Source organism: Panthera pardus, unplaced genomic scaffold (genome assembly GCF_024362965.1).
Source record: "Panthera pardus isolate Hobbes unplaced genomic scaffold, ASM2436296v1 HiC_scaffold_27, whole genome shotgun sequence".
Lineage (NCBI taxonomy): Eukaryota > Metazoa > Chordata > Mammalia > Carnivora > Felidae > Panthera > Panthera pardus.
The window spans coordinates 84411216-84431595 of NW_026526843.1; the positions used below are offsets into that span (position 1 = coordinate 84411216).

The 20380-nt window shown below is 41.3% G+C and overlaps 1 protein-coding gene across 1 annotated transcript in view; it reads right to left on the reverse strand.

The window, feature by feature from the left end:
* The window catches only part of RP2 (RP2 activator of ARL3 GTPase), a 49890-nt gene that overhangs the window by 19226 nt on the left and 10284 nt on the right, over positions 1–20380 (reverse strand). Inside the window, exons 2-3 of the mRNA XM_019417603.2 lie at positions 7926–8591; positions 2295–2409 (exon numbers count right to left, since the gene is read on the reverse strand). Coding sequence (XP_019273148.1) covers positions 2295–2409; positions 7926–8591 — 781 coding nt within the window. The remainder of the gene's footprint in view (positions 1–2294; positions 2410–7925; positions 8592–20380) is intronic.

A 20380-nucleotide genomic window follows, 5' to 3' on the forward strand; every position in this document is an offset into this window, starting at 1 on the left:
TAAAACTAGTAGAAGACATAGGCAGTCATTTCTTTGACATCAGCCATAGAAACATTTTTCTAGGTGTGTTTCCTCAGGCAAGAAAAACAAAAGCAACAAAGTAAAAAGGCAGCCTACTGAATGAGAGGAGATGTTTGCAGATGAATATCTGATAAGGGGCTAATATCCAAAATATATAAAGTTCCTATGCAACTCAACAGCAAAAAGTGAAATAACCCAATTAAAAATGTACAGAGGACCTGAACAGACATTTTTCCAAAGAGGACATACAGATGACCAACAGACACATAAAAAGATGCTCAATATCACTGATCATCAGGAAAACGCAAATTAAAACCACAATGAGATATCACCTTACACCTGTCAGAATGGCTAAAATCGAAAGCACAAGAAATAAGCATTGGTGAGGATGTGGGGAAAAAGGAACCCTCAGGCACTGTTGGTGGAAAGCAAACTGGTATAGCCACTGTGGAAGACCATGTGGAGGTTCCTCAAAAAGTTAAAAATAGAACTTCCCTATGATCCCGTAACTGCACTTCTGCGTGTTTACCCGAAAAACACAAAAACCCTATAATTCATACATACACCTCTATGTATACATTATTTATAGCAACATTATTTATGATAGCCAAATTATGGAAGCGGCCCAAGTGTCCATCAATAGATGCATGAATAAAGGAGATGTGGGGTGTGTGTGTGTGTGTGTGTGTGTGTGTGTATGCATACATACGCGCATATAACATGGAATATTACTCAACCATAAAAAGAATGAAATCTTGCCATTTGCAACATGGATGGAGCTAGAGGGTATAATACTAAGTGAAATAAGTCAGCCAGAGAAAGATAACTACCCTATGATTTTACTTATATGTGGCATTTAAGAAAACAAAAAGAAAAAAGACAAAAAAAAAAACCCGGCCTCTTAAATACAGAACACTGGTGGTTGCCAAAGGGGAGGGGGAGTGGGGAAAGGAGTGATATAGATAAAGGAGATTAAGAGTACACTTATCATGATGAGCACTGAGAAATAAACAGAATTGTTGAATCGTTATGCTGTACACTTGAAACTAACATAACACTGTATGTTAATTATACTTAAAAAAAAAAAAGGAGGCAGGTCATAATTTCTGATATATATACTCTTTAGTAGATGCAGGCACTGGGTTAGAGCAAATCCTTCATATTGCTACAATAACCACAAAGGTGTATGAAGTACTGTATTAATGGCTGAGTCATACCCAGCATTAGTTATTAAAATTCTCCCAACAATCCTCCAACATTTTCATATAGGTTTCACGGTTATTACAATTTACACATAAAAAGCATGTAAATGCAGACATGCCATCTTTTTAGGGTATATTCCATCAGCACGGCATATTACTACACATATTGGCTCCAGCCAGTCAAGAAAAGCCTGATGAATCTTGAGCAAACCATGTCCCTGCTCTGACGGACAAACAGAACTCTGTCCTTTAGAATCGGTATACCTTCAAATACATGTAGGCAGATATAACCCTTCAGGAGGGCACACAAATTCCAGATCCTCTGTCTGCAGACATGTTTTCAGTATCTGAAATTTATTGGTGGCATTTGTCCACTGGGGAAAACAATCCTAATTATACATGGAAAGTTAATCATATTAAACACATAAAATAATATACCATTTTGTTTATATTTCTTATTTCCTTTCCGGTAGGGTCAAAGCACACTAAAGCAGAAAGAATCCTTATAAAGTGCTTTGTAACTCTGGGCAGGGAGAACAAAACAGTCACTCACTGTAGTACAATACAATAAGAATTAGAAATAACAAAATATATAATAATGAAATGTGACATTCAAGTACTAACATGACAGAATAGGGGGGAAAGACCTACTGCCTAATTTCTAGTTAGTTATACAGGGATTTTTGAATGATGTGAAATTCTGACTTTTTTTTTTAATGTTTATGTTTGAGAGAGAGACACACACGCAGTGAGAGCAGGGGAGGGGCAGAGAGAGAGAGTGGGGGGAGACACAGAATCCGAAGCAGGCTCCAAGTTCTGAGCTGTCAGCACAGAGCCCAACGTGGGGCTTGAACCCAAGGACTACGAGATCATGACGTGAGCTGAAGTCGGACGCTTAACCGACTGGGTCACCCAGGTGCCCCCAAATTTTTGCCAGTTGTGAACAGTAACAGGAAAAAAAACATAAACAAGAAAAAGAAGGCAATGTAAGAGAAATGCTAAGGGCAAGAGTAGTTCTAATCATGCATCAGGAGGATAACCACACAAGTACACCAATCATCCAGAAGGTACCTTTACTCAGCAGAGGAAGGAAGTCAGGTGCTTTCTCCCCAAAAACTCTCTGAGCATCTTCAGCTTTCATTGACACTTCCTTGGTTTGAACTAGGAAGAATCCTTTACCAACCATCTGTGGAAAATAAAGTTTCGTTTGGATTTTAAAATGAACTTCTGAGATTAAAACAGTATTTTCCTATTCTAGCATTTTCCGACATAAAACCGTGACACAGCAGGCTGATGTTTGTTTGAATCAGCACTCTGATTCAGGGTGTTTGCTCTAACAAGTTTTCACATACGCAAGATTTTTCCAGATGGGTGCTTCTGGTTAAGAATTAGTATGTGGTGCGTAAGGAGTTTGGTGACACATGCAAACGTCCAGTGAGAATGGTTAAGTAAACTAGGGTGCATTCATCACATGATGAAATAGCATAGTTCATGAAATATACGACAAAAGGGGGAAGAGCTTAAGTAATAATTTTGAAAAGCATGATACAGATGTATACGGTATAACACAATAATAATAGACTACATTTATGGAGCACTTACTGTGTGCCAGGCAATTTTATGCACTTTATGTATGTATGTGTAACACATTTAATCCTCTCGTGTGGTAGGTGCTATTATTACCCTCATTCTACAGGTGAGGAAACTAAGGCACAGAGTGGCCAAGAAATTTACCCAAGGTCACACAGCTATAAAGTAAGAGAACTGTGATTCGAACCCAGTTAATCTGCTTATAGACTAAATAAATTAAAGATTATTCCCAAAAAAACTATTCAAGATAGAGTACATTATGGATGGTTTTTAAGTTTATTTCTACTCTTCTTCATTGCTACAATACTGTACAGTGAGTACACATTGATTTTTTTTTAACGTTTATTCATTTTTGAGAGACAGAGACAGAGACAGAGCGTGAGCAGGGAAGGAGAGGGAGGGAGACACAGGATCTGAAGCCATAAGTACACGTTGATTTTTGAAATAACTATGAAAGTAGTTTTTAAAACTTGCACAGAATTCAACCACTTAGTTTTTTTAGCAAAGCCTCTTGGATTTTTTTTTAAATGTTTATTTATTTTCGAGACAGAGAGAGACAGAGCATGAACGGGGGAGGAGCAGAGAGAGAGAGGGAGACACAGAATCTGAAGCAGGCTCCAGGCTCTGAGCTGTCAGCACAGAGCCCGACGCGGGGCTTGAACTCACAGACCATGAGATCGTGACCTGAGCCGAAGTCAGACGCTTAACCGACTGAGCCACCCAGGGGCCCCGCCTCTTGGATTTTTAAGTATAAAAGTAGCATGCATGGGGGCGCCTGGGTGGCTCAGTCGGTTAAGCATCCAACTTCAGCTCAGGTCATGATCTCGCGGTTCATGGGTTCGAGCCCCGCGTCGGGCTCTGTGCTGACAGCTCGGAGCCTGGAGCTGCTTCGGGTTCTGTGTCTCCCTCTGTCTCTGCCCCTCCCCCTCTCTCAAAAATAAACATTAAAAAAAATTTTAAGTAACATGTATGCTCAATACAGAACACTTGAAAAATAAAAAATAGAAACAAATATGAACCAAGGTGCTATCACTCAAAGATGCCCCTGCCATATAGGTATACTTCCTTTTATCCTCCCAGTGTTCGTTTTCCCCCCATTACAGAAATAACACCTGTTCATTGCAAAACCCATATAACTGCAAAAAAGAGAAGAAAGTCCTGCTCTGAATCCACTTCCTAAGAATAACCACAACTGCTAACATTTTAGTATATATAACTTCGCAGACTGAGATCTCTAAAAATAATAATAATAATAATAATTCAGATACTTATATGATATTCTACAAATCTTCCCTTACTTGACTGTGAATACTTCCCAGCTATTCCACTATAAAGTCAGTTTTAATGGCTCATCATATTTCACCCTATGGCTACGTTATTCCATACTATTCCATCAAATTGGATTCAAACTCAAATCCTTTTTCAGAGCCTTCAATGCTGCCTCAGAAAAAAAAAAAACATACATAAAAAAAGTAGCAGAAATGTGCATGGGCATCACTGCCAGGTGATGACTGCAAAGTTACTTAAAATCGCAGGAATAATCCTACCTCTGTTTCTAATTTTCTAGAGAGCTCACTACCTCTCATTTCATACTCAGACACATAAACTGACAAAAGATGATTAACTCAAAATACTGTTACCTAAAAACAAATAACAGATTATGAAACTTGATCTATTTCGATATCTCACTGCAGATATCCGGAGACTCCTTTTTCATGGAAACTCTTCTACTCTTAAAGACTTGAAAATAGTGCTTAACTACCCAACTTTAAATTATGCAATACGTTACTTCCCAACATTTCAGACCACTTTTACATTAGTTTGTCCTGTGCGTATCTGTGATGTAGCCAAGAGGAAGCAAGAAATCTTTTTAGGTGAGAAAATTGAGGCCCAGTAACTTCTCTTGATTCACTCTGGAATGTGTTTTCTGCTTTATCCAGCTTCTCTGGACTTCCTAGATTAAAAAACCTCTTAGGATACATTCAATTTATAAAAATAATGTGAATCAAAATTCTGTGCTGGTCCTAGGGTTGAACATAACCAACCAGAGTCAGCAATCACAGTTCCAGTTGAGGCTGTCTTAAGGTATTTAGGTTATGGTATGAGAAAGACTCAAGGGTTGTTTGCTTGTTTTTTCCATCTCAGAATTAAGTAGCTCCTACACATATTTTCCTGGGAACTCGAGCTTCATTGAAAAAAAAAAATGTAATCTCTCAGGGGGCCTGGGTGGCTCAGTCGGTTGAGCATCCGACTTCTGTTCAGGTCATGATCTCACAGTTCTCAGGTTCCAGCCCCACGTCAGGCTCTGGGCTGGCAGCTTGGAGCCTGGAGTCTGCTTCAGATTCTGTGTCTCCCTCTCCCTTTCCCTCTCTCTGCCCCTCCCCTGCTCATGTTCTGCCTCTCTCTCGCTCTCTCAAAAATAGAAATTGAAAAGAATTTTTTTTTTTAAAAAAGGGGGTGCCTGGGTGTTTCAGTCGGTTGGGTGGCCGGCTTCAGCTCAGGTCATGATCTCGCGGTCTGTGAGTTCAAGCCCCGTGTCGGGCTCTGTGCTGACGGCTCAGAGCCTGAAGCCTGCTTCCGATTCTGTGTCTCCCTCTCTCCCTGCCCCTTCCCTGTCTGTCTCTGTCTCTCCCAAAAATAATAAACATTAAAAAATTTAAAAAAATATGTAATCTCTCTCTTAACATGTAAATTGGTGATCTTTTAGCATGTTTTGATACCCTCTTCACATGTACTCGGTGTCTTCTTCGTTTTGTTCTTTTTAGTCCCTAATTCTGTGCTTTCAGAACTAGAGAGGGTAAGTCCAACCCGAAAGTCCCAGGGATTTTCCTTCTAGGCTGAAGGGTGGTATCTGCCTTGACTCCCCGTACTTCCCTCACATTCCTGCTCCACCAGGCACCTGTCAACTCTCCTCTACTGCTGAGGCAGCAGAGTAGCATCGGACTTAAGGGCTGAGACTGTGGTCTACAAAGCCAGGCTGCCTGGATTTAAATCATGGCTCTGCTGTTTCCTGGCTGAGGGGCCTTTTGCCAGGTACTTACCCTCTCTGTGGCTCATTTTCCTTATCTGCAAAAAGGGAAATAAACGGCACCTATTTCATAGGTTACTCTAAGTCAAGTGAGTTACTTCATTTGAACCCCTTATAACGATGCCTGGCATATGGTGAACACTACCTAAGTGTTAGCCATTATTATTGCTGCTGTTGCGCTTTTGTTTCAAACTCTTCTGTAATCCAGAAGGACATCTAAAGAACATCATTCTTCCTGGTCGTGTTGTTTTCAAGTGCACACGACACTGTCATTTCACACATCAGATACCGCAAGTGAAAAGGTAAAGAACATATGATGACTCATGAGGAAAGATGGTGTTTGTTCTGATGGCTTTTTAAAAAATAAGTGTGCTATCCACTCCTTGTTACCCACCAAAAAGGAGTTTAACCTGAATAATGATATCTTCTGCAAACTGTATGTAGATTTAAAAAAAAAAATCACCATACAGGATAAAGCAAATACTGACTTCTCAGATGTTGGATTAACATATGTGACTAGATAGCTCGAAGGCCAGAAGTACTTTTCTATATCTTACCAGATTCACAGCAAGTTTTTATCAGATTGGCATGAACAAAAAAGAAAATACCACAGTCTTAAATGTGCACTTTGGCTTCTGTTGTTTTGAAAACTAGATTTCAGATATGCTTTATGGATTTCAGACACGGGTTTTCTAGACTGTAGGATGTGTAGCCACAGAGAGGAGGTCATCTTTGGTGGGGCTTTTTTCCCTTATAATCTTCCTTTCGACAGAACTGTTACAATTTCTAGAAAATCCATGGGGCGCCCGGGTAGCTCAGTCAGTTGAGCATCCGACTTCGGCTCACGTCATCATCTCGCAGTTCGTGGGTTCGAGCCCCACATCGGGCTCACTGCTGTCAGCCTGTCAGTGCAGACCCCGCTTCGGATTCCCTGTCCCCCTCTCTCTGCCCCTCCCCCACTTACACTCTCCCAAAAATAAATAAATATTTTTAAAAATCCAATCAAAAAGAGACTTGGTAAGTTTTCCATCCGCTGCTTCATTTCTGGAAGTCTGATTTTTAAATTCAAAGACTCCTCCTGAAGGATACCTGATTACTGGATAATTAATACAGCCTTCTGCTGTCTCCCCACTGGAGCACCCGCCAACGCAGGAACTGCTGCTTCCTGGAGCCCCTCATCTCTCCGTCCCCAGGTATTCTGCAAGTGGGAGCCGCTCCCGATAGAACTCCTCTCTAGTCCCAAATTCACCAAGTCCCTGATCCTGAGCCCACAAGCTGCTATCCCAGCCCCCACCCTCATTCTGACACACCAGCTGCCCCTTCACATAGCAACAGGGAAAAGGCGAGTGGTGTGGGGCTCGTTCCCACAGTCACGTCAGGGGCCAAAAGCTGTACTCTGAAATGTCTTTCCCACCTTCCCTAGCCAAACTCCTAATAAATGAGGCCAGGCTTTACTCTGCAGTACTACCTTTGTAAGCTTCCACGGCAATCATTTGTTATAAAGAATGGAAGTTCTCTGGGGGCAGAGAATTTCGCCTATGTATCTCCATCTCCGGCACATGCCATATTTCATCAGCTTTAAGTTGCCGTCGATTGCAAGATGCATTTCAGATAAGCAAAAACGTGGAAAACAAATGTGCATCCTATAATCAATGAAATACGGTAACAGAGTAACTCTTCGCACAGTAAGTGCTTAATAAATGCTTACTGAATTGGACTGTATTTTTAAAAGTTTCTTTGGGAAAGTATTTTGAGGCCCAGAGGACTATAACTTAAGAGCTGCCTGTATTTTTCTTTTTTTAAACGTTTTATCTATTTTTGAGGGCAAGTAAGTGGAGGCAGGGCAGAGAGAGGGAGAGAGAGGATCCGAAGTGGGCTCTGCGCTGACAGCAGCGAGCCCACTGTGGGGCTCCAACTCCCGAAGTTCGAGTTCCTGAGCCGAAGTCGGACACCCAACTGACTGAGCCACTCAGGGGCCCCAAGGACTGCCTGTATTTCTACCAGCCAATTTGAAAAGAAAGTTCTCCAGAAAGTGGTGTGCTTCTACCTAGGTGTGTGTCTGTTTCTCTGGTCTCTCTCCTTACCTCATCAATTAGTTTTCTGGCATTTGCGATTGTATAATCGCCAGCAAATAATACCACCAAGCAGGATTCATCACTGTTCTTCGGCCTCTGACCCCGAGACACTGGAACGATACTTCTGTTGGCTTCTGTGGAAATGCGGACAGCTTTGAGCTCTTCGGTGGCAGGGAGAGGAACATGGTCTTGAACCACGGCACCTTCTGGAAGAAGGCTCCAGTTGAGTTCTCCTGACACAGGCGTGAAGTCATGAATGTTGCTCCAGGTGTTGTTGAAGATACTTAGCCCTGCGTCTTTGAACTGCAACGCTAGCTCAGGGTAGTACCACTGGAAACAGCCAAACCTGATGTTTGTGGAAGACTCAATGATGGGCTGAGTGGCACAGCACAGAAAGACTTCCAGCTTCCTACAGTCCCTCACACGGAACTGCTGGCAGGCTAACGTGCATTTGCAATCTCTGCAATTCCGGAAAAACACGCTGCCTTTCACAGGTCCCAGGAAAATCACGCAGTTAGCACAGTCATCGATAGTGACTGTAGCCGAGTGATCAAAAATATAGATGTTACAGTTCTCACAGTCTTGAATGAGGAACTGTTGTCCTGCCACTTGGCCAGGCAAGCGACCTACTGTTTCATCCTTCAGTCCGCTGAACATGTAGTCTTTTGGATCAACCTGCAGGGACAAAACACAGGCCTTGAGTATTATCAACAGCATCGGACAAATAATAGTCCGATAGACTATAGTCCGATAGTCAAGTGTCTACTGGATCCCAGGCACAATTCTTAAGTGCTAAAATCTTAAGTTCCTACTCTCCTCGACTTTGCAACATAGTAAGAAAATGAAGAGCGCAAATTATTTTTTTTCAATAAATAAAAGGAATGGGAGGGGGCAGAAGGGAGAGGAGACCATGATAAACGAAGATTCAAGGACACATCAGCCAACCAATGTGGGGACACTGTTTGGATCCTGTTTCAACATACTAACTGTAACAATACCTTTTGGAAACGATTGGGGAAATCCTCATACACACAGCACTTTGGATGTTATTAAGGGATATTTCAGCTCTGACCCTTTTTCTGTTTCTGATGCTTCGCTTTTTTGGTTTTTATTTTTTTAATTCAAGTATAGTTAACACATAGCATCATATTAGTTTCAGGTGTACAATATGATTCAACAATTCTATACATTATATCAGGATAAATGTGCTCTTCATCCCCTTTATCTATTTCACCCATCACCCCCCCCCCCCCCGGCAGCTTCCAGTTTGTTCTCCATATTTAAGAGGCTGGGTTTTTGTTGGTCTCTTTTTTTTTTCTTTATTCATTTGTTTTTGCTTCTCAAATTCCACAAGTGGAAATTTGAAACAGCTTCTGCTTCTCTAAAAACTTCTGAAATTGGAGATAGGCCCAGATTGAAATGTATTTCTCTATCCTTCAATAAACTGATGGATGGGTCTTAGTTTCTAAACCCCGACTGATTTCTGCATACGCTACAGAAACTGGAAGAACCTGAAGGCACAAGAATCATTCTATGTCATAACTTGTATCTGTAAATGTGATTCAAACATATCTTGAGCTTTTCCTACAGTGTAATTCTTCAAATGCCACCATTCCCATCTTTTACATATTCTAAACTAAAGCTCACATCACGTTTTAAACAGTATGCCTGGAATCTATCACATTACATATTTTAAAGTTCTAACTGACCACTCAAAATAGAGTCACAAAAAGGTCACTTTGATTTTTCCAAATTACTTTTGAGTCTACTTGCACTATTTTACCTCTTTGCAAATATTAGATTTCACGCCAAAACTGTTCATGTGCCAGAAATAGACTCCCTTACAGTAGGCAAAAATTGGATTATTCACAAAGGTTAACTTAATCATCTTGATTGTTACCAAACTAGCTTAAAGTGATTTATTCGGTATTGCACAATAAATGTACTTTTTCAGTTTTACATTACGTACTAGAAGGAGTACTCATCTGTAGCATGAAACAATAAAAGAGGCCCTTTGTTTCCCAGTCTTAATTCTGTCACCTATAAGCAACATGATTTGGAAAAGGTGCTTGAACTTTCCAGATCTTCAGTCATTCAGCCAACACCTGACCAACACCCAAAATGAGCTAGATATTCTTTTAGGCACTAACATGAGTATGATGTTTAGTTACTTCCCATAAAAAAAAAGTAAACCCTCACCTAAACAGATGATTTAAAAACAACTTGGCTGTGCAATGCACGATGCCTAGAATATTCTGGAAACATAGAGGAGGGACTCCAGGGGTGGGGGAGGCAGGGGTGTAAGACTTCACATACGAAGTCAGAGTACACGAGCTGGAGTTCACCCCCACAAAAGGGGTGGGAGTAAAGGACCCTCCCTTCCCACACCAGGCAAAAGTGAAAGAATGAACAAAATAAAACTCATCCGAGAACGTGAGGAAAACCGAAAGCGGTTTGGTGTTTAGCTGTGATACTAGAAGGCTAGCAGATGAAGCTAGAGAGGTAGGCAGGGGCCATGTTATAAAGCCTGGAAGTCATCCGTGGGCAACAGGGTGCCACAGGAGGATTTACGTAAGGAAAATGTACATTTCAGAAAGATGACTCTGATCGGAATAAGGAGGTGGAGCACGGATCTGAAGATTGTTGCAGTCATCCAGAAAGTGCTGGAAGCAGAGTGGTAGTTGGGAGGGAAGAGGAAGACGGGATACATTTGAGAACTATTGAGGAAGTATAACGACCGACTTGGTAATTCAATATCTGTAGGAGGGAAGGCAGAGGGACGGGTCCAAAATGATGCCTAGTTCTCTAGTCGGTGATTTTTGACTTTTCTGACTATAATCCACATTAGTAGATTCTTCAGCACAGCCCAGCACACATACTTGTGAGTGTTTGTGCATGTACACATACCGAGGAAGTAAAAGCGTCACAAATAATATTTACCCTAATTTTGTGGTAAACCCCGAATATTTTCTATTATCCCACCTCTAGGTTTGAAAAAACACTGCTCTGGTTTATGTTCTTGGATGTTGGTAGTGTCATACACACACAAAACAAACAAACAAACAAACAAACAAACAAACAAACAAAACAGAGAGAGAGAGAGAGAGAGGAAGAAAAAAAATATAGAGGCAACACGGGTTTAATGTGGAAAGAAGTGTTCAAGCAGTTCTATTTCTAGGACGTTACAGGTGATGCACGTATATCAAGGTGCAATACTCCAGTTTGGTCTCTACCAAGAAACTCAACTAGCATAGCTTCTGGCTCCCCTATTGCCCAAAAGGGGCCCTTTGGGCAACCCCAAAGGGACTGAGTAAGGAAAACACCAAGAAAAGGGGAAACTATGAGAAATCCCTGTGGTACAGTGTGGGAGGATAAAATAGAAAAGGAACCTCTAGGGTTTCTGCTCTTGCTTCTTCCTCCCCTAAATCTTGAGACAACAGTATTTCTCCCACACTTGCTGGGACTCAGATCTCTGGTCAAGACTTCAGGGCAGGGCAGAGTGAATTTAGGGCAGGGCAGAAACCCTGTGCTGGTGAAGAGCTGGGAAAAAATAGGTGGGGGTGGGGGGCACCTGGGTGGCTCACTCAGTTAAGCATCTGACTCTTGATTTTGGCTCAGGTCATGATCTCACAGTTCATGGGTTTGAGCGAGTCAGGCTCTGTGCTGACAGTGTGGAGCCTGCTTGGGATTCTCCCTCTCCCTCTGCCCCTCCCTGGCTCATGCATGCTGGCACTCGCTCTCGCTCACACGCTCTCTCTCTCTCTCTCTCCCTCTCTCTTCCCTTCTCAAAATAAATAATAAAAAAATAGGTAGGGACTAACTATGACAATTGCCCAGGACTTCTCCAAACCCTCATAATTGGCAGATTAAAATCTAAGGAGTGTCTTTTTTCCCCTTCAGTTTCCTGGCTTTTATTTTATTTATTTTTTAAAAATATAATTTATTGGGGTGCCTGGGTGGCTCAGTCGGTTAAGCGTCTGACTTAAGCTCAGGTCATGATCTCACAGTCTGTGAGTTCGAGCCCCATGTCAGGCTCTGTGCTGACAGCTCAGAGCCTGAAGCCTGCTTCTGATTCTGCGTCTCCCTCTCTCTCTGCCCCTCCCCTGCTCATGCTCTCTCTCTGTCTCAAAAATAAATAAAAACATTAAAATTAAAATAAAATAAAATAAAATAAAATTTATATGTAAAACATACAGTGTATACAGTGTGCTCTTGGCTCTGGGAGTAGATTCCCATGATTCATTGCTTACATACAACAACCCAGTGCTCATTCCAAGTGCCCTCCTCAATAATGCTGCTTCTCTCAACTACTGATTAGTCAAGCAGACCAAAAAAATGAAATCAACAATAATATATAAGATCTGAACCATACCATGAGAATAAGCCTGAGTTCTGCATCCAATAAATACAGTACACTCACAGTTTTCTTAAGGACATATGAACGCTTTTTAAATAAATCATGTACTAGATCATAAAGCCTAAATAAATTTTAAATAATAGATAACTTACAGACTATGACATGGGACCAACATGTAATTAAGTTAAAAGTTAATAACAAGGGGTGCCTGGGTGGCTCAGTCGGTTGAGCATCTGACTCTTGACTTCAGCTCAGGTCATGATCCCACAGTCCTGGGTTCAAGCCCCACATTGGGCTCTGTGCTTACAGTGAGGAGCTTGCTTGGGATTCTCTCCCTCTCCCTCTCTCTCTGTCCCTCCCCTGCTCTCTCAAAATAAATAAATAAACTTAAAAAGTTAGTAACAAAAGATAATTTTAAAAATTCTTGCCTACTGGGGCGCCTGGGTGGCTCAGTCAGTTGAGCGACCGACTTCAGCTCAGGTCATGACCTCACGGTTTGTGAGTTCGAGCCCCGTGTCAGGCTCTTGTGCTGACAGCTCAGAGCCTGGAGCCTGCTTCTGATTCTGAGTCTCCCTCTCTCTCTGCCCCTCCCCCACTCATGCTCTGTCTCTCTCTCTCTCTCTCTCAGAAATAAACATAAAACAATTAAAAAAAAATTCTTGCCTACTTGAAAATTTATTTTTTTATATGAAATATATTGTCAAATTGGTTCCATACAACACCCAGTGCTCATCCCAAAAGGTGCCCTCCTCAATGCCCATCACCCACCCTCTCTTCCCTCCCACCACCCCATCAACCCTCAGTTTATTCTGTTTTTAAGAGTCTCTTATGGTTTGGCTCCCTCCCTCTCTTTTTTTTTTTCCCTTCCCCTCCCCCATGGTCTTCTGTTAAGTTTCTCAGGATCCACATAAGAGTGAAAACATATGGTATCTGTCTTTCTCTGTATGACTTATTTCACTTAGCATCACACTCTCCTGTTCCATCCATGTTGCTACAAAGGGCCATATTTCTTTCTTTCTCATTGCCACGTAGTACTCCATTGTGTATATAAACCACAATTTCTTTATCCATTCATCAGTTGATGGACATTTAGGCTCTTTCCATAATTTGGCTATTGTTGAGAGTGCTGCTATAAACATTGGGGTACAAGTGCCCCTATGCATCAGTACTCCTGTATCCCTTGGATTCCTAGCAGTGCTACTGCTGGGTCATAGGGCAGGTCTATTTTTAATTTTCTGAGGAACCGCCACACTGCTTTCCAGAGCGGCTGCACCAGTTTGCATTCCCACCAACAGTGCAAGAGGGTTCCCGTTTCTCCACATCCTCTCCAGCACCTATAGTCTCCTGATTTGTTCATTTTGGCCACTCTGACTGGCGTGAGGTGATATCCGAGTGTGGTTTTGATTTGTACTTCCCTGATGAGGAGCGACGTTGAGCATCTTTTCATGTGCCTGTTGGCCATCTGGATGTCTTCTTTAGAGAAGTGTCTATTCATGCTTTGGGCAGAAAACATGAATAGACGCCTACTTGAAAATTTAAAAAGCATACTGCTAAATAAACCATGGGTTAAAGAAGAAATCATAATCAAATCTAAAAATACTCAGAATTAAATGTTAAGACACCACATTTGGGATGCGGCAAAAATGGTGCTTTGACAGAAAGCTATAACCTTAAATAGCTATAATAAAAATACTCAAAATTAAGGAGTTAAATGCCCTTCTTAAGAAATTAGGCAATACACAATAAACTTACAGAAAGTAGGAGAAAAAAGATAAAAAATAATATCAGAGGTTAATGATTGAGGTATTAAATATGTAATAGAAAACATCAGCAAAGCCAAAAATATGTTTTGCTGGGGGGGGGGTGGGCGGAAAAAAAAGGGAAAAAATAGGCAAACTTCTGGAAAGAATGATCAAGAAATAAAAACAAAACACAAATAGTATGAATGAAAAGGGGGATATCACCCTAAATAAAGTAGAGGTTAAAAAGAGAACAGCATCAACAACTATATACCAACAAGCTTTAAGAAATTTTGTCTATGAAATGAACACATCTCTTGAAAAATAACTTATCACAACTGACTCCAGAAGAAGTTAAAAGCCTAAATAAAATGCTATTACTACTACAGAAATAGAAGCAGTGGGCTAGCTAAGTGTTCCCACAAAGAAAACACCAGGCCCTGATGGTTTTATAAGCAGATTCAGATTTTATTTATCCCAGGTTTATGCAAACCTTAAAAGACAATATAAAACAAAGGAATAGTCCTAACTCGTGCTACTAGCCTTCCCAGTGAGATCCTAAGAAGAAAAACAAAGACACAGCAAAAGAAGAAAATTTAGGTTCATTTCACTCATGCCTATAGATCGGGGCGGGGGGGGCGGGGGGGGCGGGGGGTGGAGGTGGGGACAACAACTACCAATTAAATCAATCCCATAAAAAGAGGAAGCACCACAACCAAGCTGGATTCATCCCGAGTTGCGTGAAAATGGTTCAATATTGGAAGATCTTTCAATGTAAGTCACTACTATGTAATAACAACTTACATTTTACTCCTAATTCTTATTGCTCTCGTATGGGACCTTTCTTCCTCAGTAGATCTGAAGTCACTTTCTGTGACTTGTCTATGTCCTCTGATTCTCCTTTGCCCAGAGAGCCTTCTCCTAGGTCTGCTTGTCCACCTGTCAAACTTTTTCTGTGAAGCTTTCCAGTTTCCTCAACCGGAAGCCTGCTCTCCCTTTTCGGAGTATCTACATTACATTAAATACCAGTCTCTGTCCCTTCCTGTGCAGTGATCTTTGGGCTGGAATCCAATAACCAATCTATTTAAAACTGAAACACCACCTCCAATACTACCTCTTTACCCTTCTTTATTTTTCTCCAAAGCACTTAGCTTCCTTTTAAGGCACTATGTGTGAATTATATTTATTATCTGTATTCTACTGGTCCTCTATTACGACGTAAGCTCCATGAGGGAAGGGATTATCTGTTTTGCTCCCCCTTGTTTTCCCCCGTACCTAGCACAGTGCCTGGCACCACAGAGACGCTCCACACATCCTTGCTGAATCCATTTAAACTACTTAATCTTTGTTACCTCAGAGTGTAACCTGAGGGAGGCAGCCCCTAGGTTTCTCTTTAATAAACAAACGTGAAGGGTAACTAAGTTTGGTAATCATACACTTCACACCCCATTCTCCAGTCTATCTCCAAAGAAGAGAGACCCTGATAAGGATCAAGAACAAAAATGATGTTCTTAGGGGCATTTAGTTAGGTCACCGTTCGAGTTGGCCAACTTGAGTAGGAAGATAATCATACACAAAGCCAGGCAGAGGCACTCTTAATATCAGTCCTGGGTTTCTCCTTTTTACATTCTCTTCCCTCCCATACCTGGGGTAAAAGGAAGGTGAGGCTACCTTCCACTTGGAAGATGGGAATGGGAATGTGGTCATGGCGCAGGCTACCAGGATCTGGATCTAGTCCAGGCCTTAAAGTGGAAAAAAGGAACATGCAAGAGTGGTTTCAGCCAGTTCTGCTTTAGGCTTTAAGGAGGGTACAAAACAATTCTCTGGTCTTCTTCAGCCTGTCACCTTGGCACTGATCCACCTCCCACAGTGGGGAGTGAGAAGAGCAAGAAAGCCATGAGTGTGGGAAAAGGAGCCCAGGAGTTGGCCTGGCTCTACCAAGGCCTCAAGTTCAATGGGCAAGTGGAACCTTCAAGCTTCAGTTTATCGGTTTATGGTTTATCTCACTGTACCAGAAACTCCTTAAAACTTTGATGTGACACTCTGCGTGTATTTTCCTGGGGAATTAATTTGGGGTTCAAGGTTCTGGCCAAGTTATCTTTGTCTGAGATATGGATAGCAAGTTCAAACATTTGCAAGCACGTTTATCTAAGAATTAAGTATGTAACAAACCAGTGTTTGGATAAAAATAACAAAACAGAACAGTTAATACCTATGACTTAAAGGAATTTAGCTAATGTGTTTTGCATGCAAGTGATACATAAGATGCACGGTATTTAACGGAGAAATTTCAACTACGTTAGTTATAATTAGTACAATATCAGTAGTTGTAGTTAAGACTTGTTGCAAATGCACAAACAACATCCACTCTTAACTTCGAAATGATTGAGCTGCTATCGTAGTCTGCGCAGGAAGCCATATGGACTGAGGACTGAATACCTGTGTCATCTCAAAACTCATCTGTTGAAGCCCTAACCCCCAAGGTGATGGTATTTGGAGTTGGGCTCTTTAGGTTGAGAGGAGGTCCTGAGGGCAGGGCCTCATGATGGGATCAGTGCTCTTAGAAGGAAAGAAGGAAGGAAGAAGGGAAAAGAAAAGATCTTCCCTCTCTCTCCCTCTCTCCTTGTGTACACACTAGAGGAAAGGCCATGAGTACATAGCAAGAAGGTAACTGAATAGGAGCCAGGACGCAGGCCCTCACCAGTGAGAACCGGGAAACTTCTGGCACACTACAACTCTGGCCCAATCCCTGGAGTAACAGACTTGACCAAATTCAAGCATGGCTTCTAGCAGCACAAAGCCCTGTCTCTAGAAGGACCCTTCAACCCCCCTCCCCCCCATTATAATTCCTGCCTGGAAAATGTTTCTGCCAGGAAAATTTACTGTTTGTTCTAGCCAATACCTGATAATGGGCCCCTGACCTCCCTTTCTTAGAGCATTTACTAAAAAGAACTCACCGCTGTGAGTATGTAAGTCTTAAAATTCAGAAATCTCTTTCTCAAGGACCTGACAGCCACTCCTTTGAAATATAAATGTCAGAAAGGATAGGGCCTCTGTCTACCAGTCTCTGTGGGAGGATAGAATCCACACTTTGATAACTGAGTTAATGAACACAGCTCGTCTAATCACATTCACACTGACCAACTTTGCAATTTTCACTTCTCTGACTCTACGAAGCCCCTGCTCTCCCTGCTCCCTCATTTTCTCGATAAAATCACTGAAATCACTTCCGCACAAATTGGAAAGGAGCTCAGCTCTGTCCTCCACTGCCAGTAGTTACTGAATAAAATCTGGTTTTGACGCTTTAACTCATGTCCAGCAATACTGACCTGTGACACCAGACACTTGATCTGCCGGCACCTTGATCTTGGACTTCCAGTCTCCAGAACCATCTAAGACATAAATTTCTCTTTAAAGCTACCTAGCCCATGCTATTTTGTGATGGCAGCCTGAGGAGACTGAGACTGGTTGCCATAACAAAATAACAGATCAGGTGGCTTTTAAACAGCAGAAATTTATGTCTCACAGTTCTGGAGGCTGGGAAGTCCAAGATTAAGGTGCCATCACAGTTGGTTGGTTTCTGGTGAGACCTCTCTCCCTGGCTTGCAGACAACGTCTGCCTTCTCACTATATCCTCACATGGCCTTCCCGAGTGAGTACGCAACAAGTTCTCTGAGGTCTCTTCTTATAAGGAACCTAATCCTATCAGATCAGGGCCCTACCTTTATGATCCCGTGTAACCTTTAATTACTTCCTTTGAGGCCCCATCTCCAAACACAGCCACAATGGGAGTTAGGGCTTCAACACATGAATTTTGAAGGGACACGGATATTTAGTCCATAACAAACGTCAATGCTGAGGAGTTAAATGTAATTTACTATTTGTCTAAGTACTTTATCTGGATACCTCAGTTCTCATAGTTACGGGGAGAAACTAACCCTCTAGCTAAAGAGTTGTATAGTATAAAATTATTCAGATTGTCAATATGGTCCACGAAGGAGAAACTTAGGATACTTCCTCAACAAATCTTGGAAGTTCTTCAAAACAAAAAGTAATCATAAATAACCTGAAGCTTAGTACCACAGGAATTTTGCAAGTTACTAGTTTTCAAATAAAGTGCCTAAAAAAACAAACATGGAAACGTCATATTTCAAGCTACCTGTTCACAAGAGCCACTTATGAAGTGAGCGTAGTTTGGGCTGTATTTCTTACTACAATCCACAAAAGGTAGTGGATATACTTTTGAAATCAAAGAAACTATTTCAACAGTTGGAGTTCACCCGATACAGCTACTAAACTAAGTTAAGCATTATTTTCCTAACAGAAAACAAAAGTGAACATCTTATTTTTTCTTACTGAAATGAAAAATGAAAAAATGAAAGCAATGAAATTTTCCATTAAAATTCATCTCTGCAGTTAAATTTCCATAATGATAATCTGAGATGAAATAATGGAATGTGTTAATTTAAGTTTTATTTAAGTTTATTTATTTATTTAGAGAGAGAGCACAAGCAAGTGAGCATGAGCAGGGGAGGGGCAGAGAGAGGGAGAGAGAATCCCAAGGGGGCCCCATGCTGTCGTTATGGAGCCTGACACGGGGCTCCAAACCATGAACTGTGAGATCACGACCTGAGCCAACACCAAGAGTCAGACGCTCAACCAACTCAGTCCCCCCGGCGCCCCGGAATCTGTTAATTTTAGTGGAAAGCCCATCTGCACAGAAGTCCAAAATAAGGCTCAGGAGTATAAGAAGCTATGTACAGGAACAAGTCACCATGCTCAGTGCTTTACGGTCATTCACTCAAAACTCATAAAAACCCCTATGAGGGTTGTGTACTATTATCTCTGTTTTACAGATGAGAAAATTTAGGCACCGAGAGTCTAAATAACTTACCCAAATTCACACAGTTAGTAAGTGTTTGAGCTGAGTCTGAGACCCAGGCAATCTGGCTCCTAAAACATTCTCTTGGCTGCTTCTTCATAGTTAACCAGATTCAAAGAGAAACCAATGTTTACTAGGCGCATAAACCAATGGAACAGAATAGAGAGTTCAAAAATAGACTTGTGTATACATTGACAAAGGTGCAAAGGCAATTCAATAAAGCATAGTCTTTTCAACAAATGGTGCCAGAACAATTGGAAATCTATATGTAAAAAAAGTAAAAGAATTCCCTTATCTTGCACCATATAAAACAACTCAAAATAGATCATAGAACCTAACTATAACACCAAAAACCCTACAACTTCTAGAATAAAACGGAGGGAAAAAAAATCTTTGTAATCCTGGTTAGGCAAACATTTTCTAGATGTGAAACCAAAAACACAAATCCGTAAAAGAAAAAATTAAAAATTGGGACTTTTATCAAAATAGAAAATTTCTGTTCTTCAAAAGACACCGTTAAGAGCAGACAAATCATTAATTGCGGGAAAAAAAATCTGTAAAACACACCATATGACAAGGGACTTGTATCCAAGTTATATAAAAAAAAGTCTCAAAACACAATTAAGAAAACAATCCTGTAAAAAATGGGCCAAAGGGGCGCTTGAGTGGCTCAGTTGGTCGGTCATCCAACTCTTGATTTCGGCTCAAGTCACGATCTCACGGTTCGTGAGATAGAGTCCCGAGTTGGGGTCCGTGCTGACAGTGAGGAGATTCTCTGTCTCCCTCTCTCTCTGCCCTTCCCCCGCTCATGCTTGCTGCCTCTAAATAAATAAACAAACAAACAAACATTTTAAAAAATGGGCAAAAGATTTTAATAAACGCTTCAGCAAAAATACATGGACAGCAAATAAGTACATGGAAAAATGCTCAACATCATTACTCATCAAGGATATGCAAATTAAACCACAATGAAACACCAATGCATGCCTATTAGAATGGCTAAAATTAGATTTAAAAAAAAAGAAAAACTGAACATAACAAGTGCTGGTGGCATAGCAACTGGATCTCTCATACATTGCCCGTAAGAATGCAAACTGGGACAGCCACTTTGGAAAAACAGTTTGGCAGTTTCTTATGAAGTTTAATATACAATTTCCATATGAGTCAGTAATCCCACTCCTAAATATTCACCCAAAGGAAATGAAAAATTACGTTCACTCAAAAACCTGTCTGCAAATGTTTATAATAGATTTATTCATAATTACCCAAACTGAAAACAACCCAAATGTTCCTCGACTGGGGAATGGATAAACTAACATGGTACACCCAAATAACGGAATACTACTCAACAATAAAAAGGAACTCCTGATACACGCAACAACATGGATGAATTTTAAACGTATCATGCTGGGGCGCCTGGGTGGCTCTGTCGGTTAAGTGTCCGACTTCGGCTCAGGTCATGATCACGCGGTCTGTGAGTTCGAGC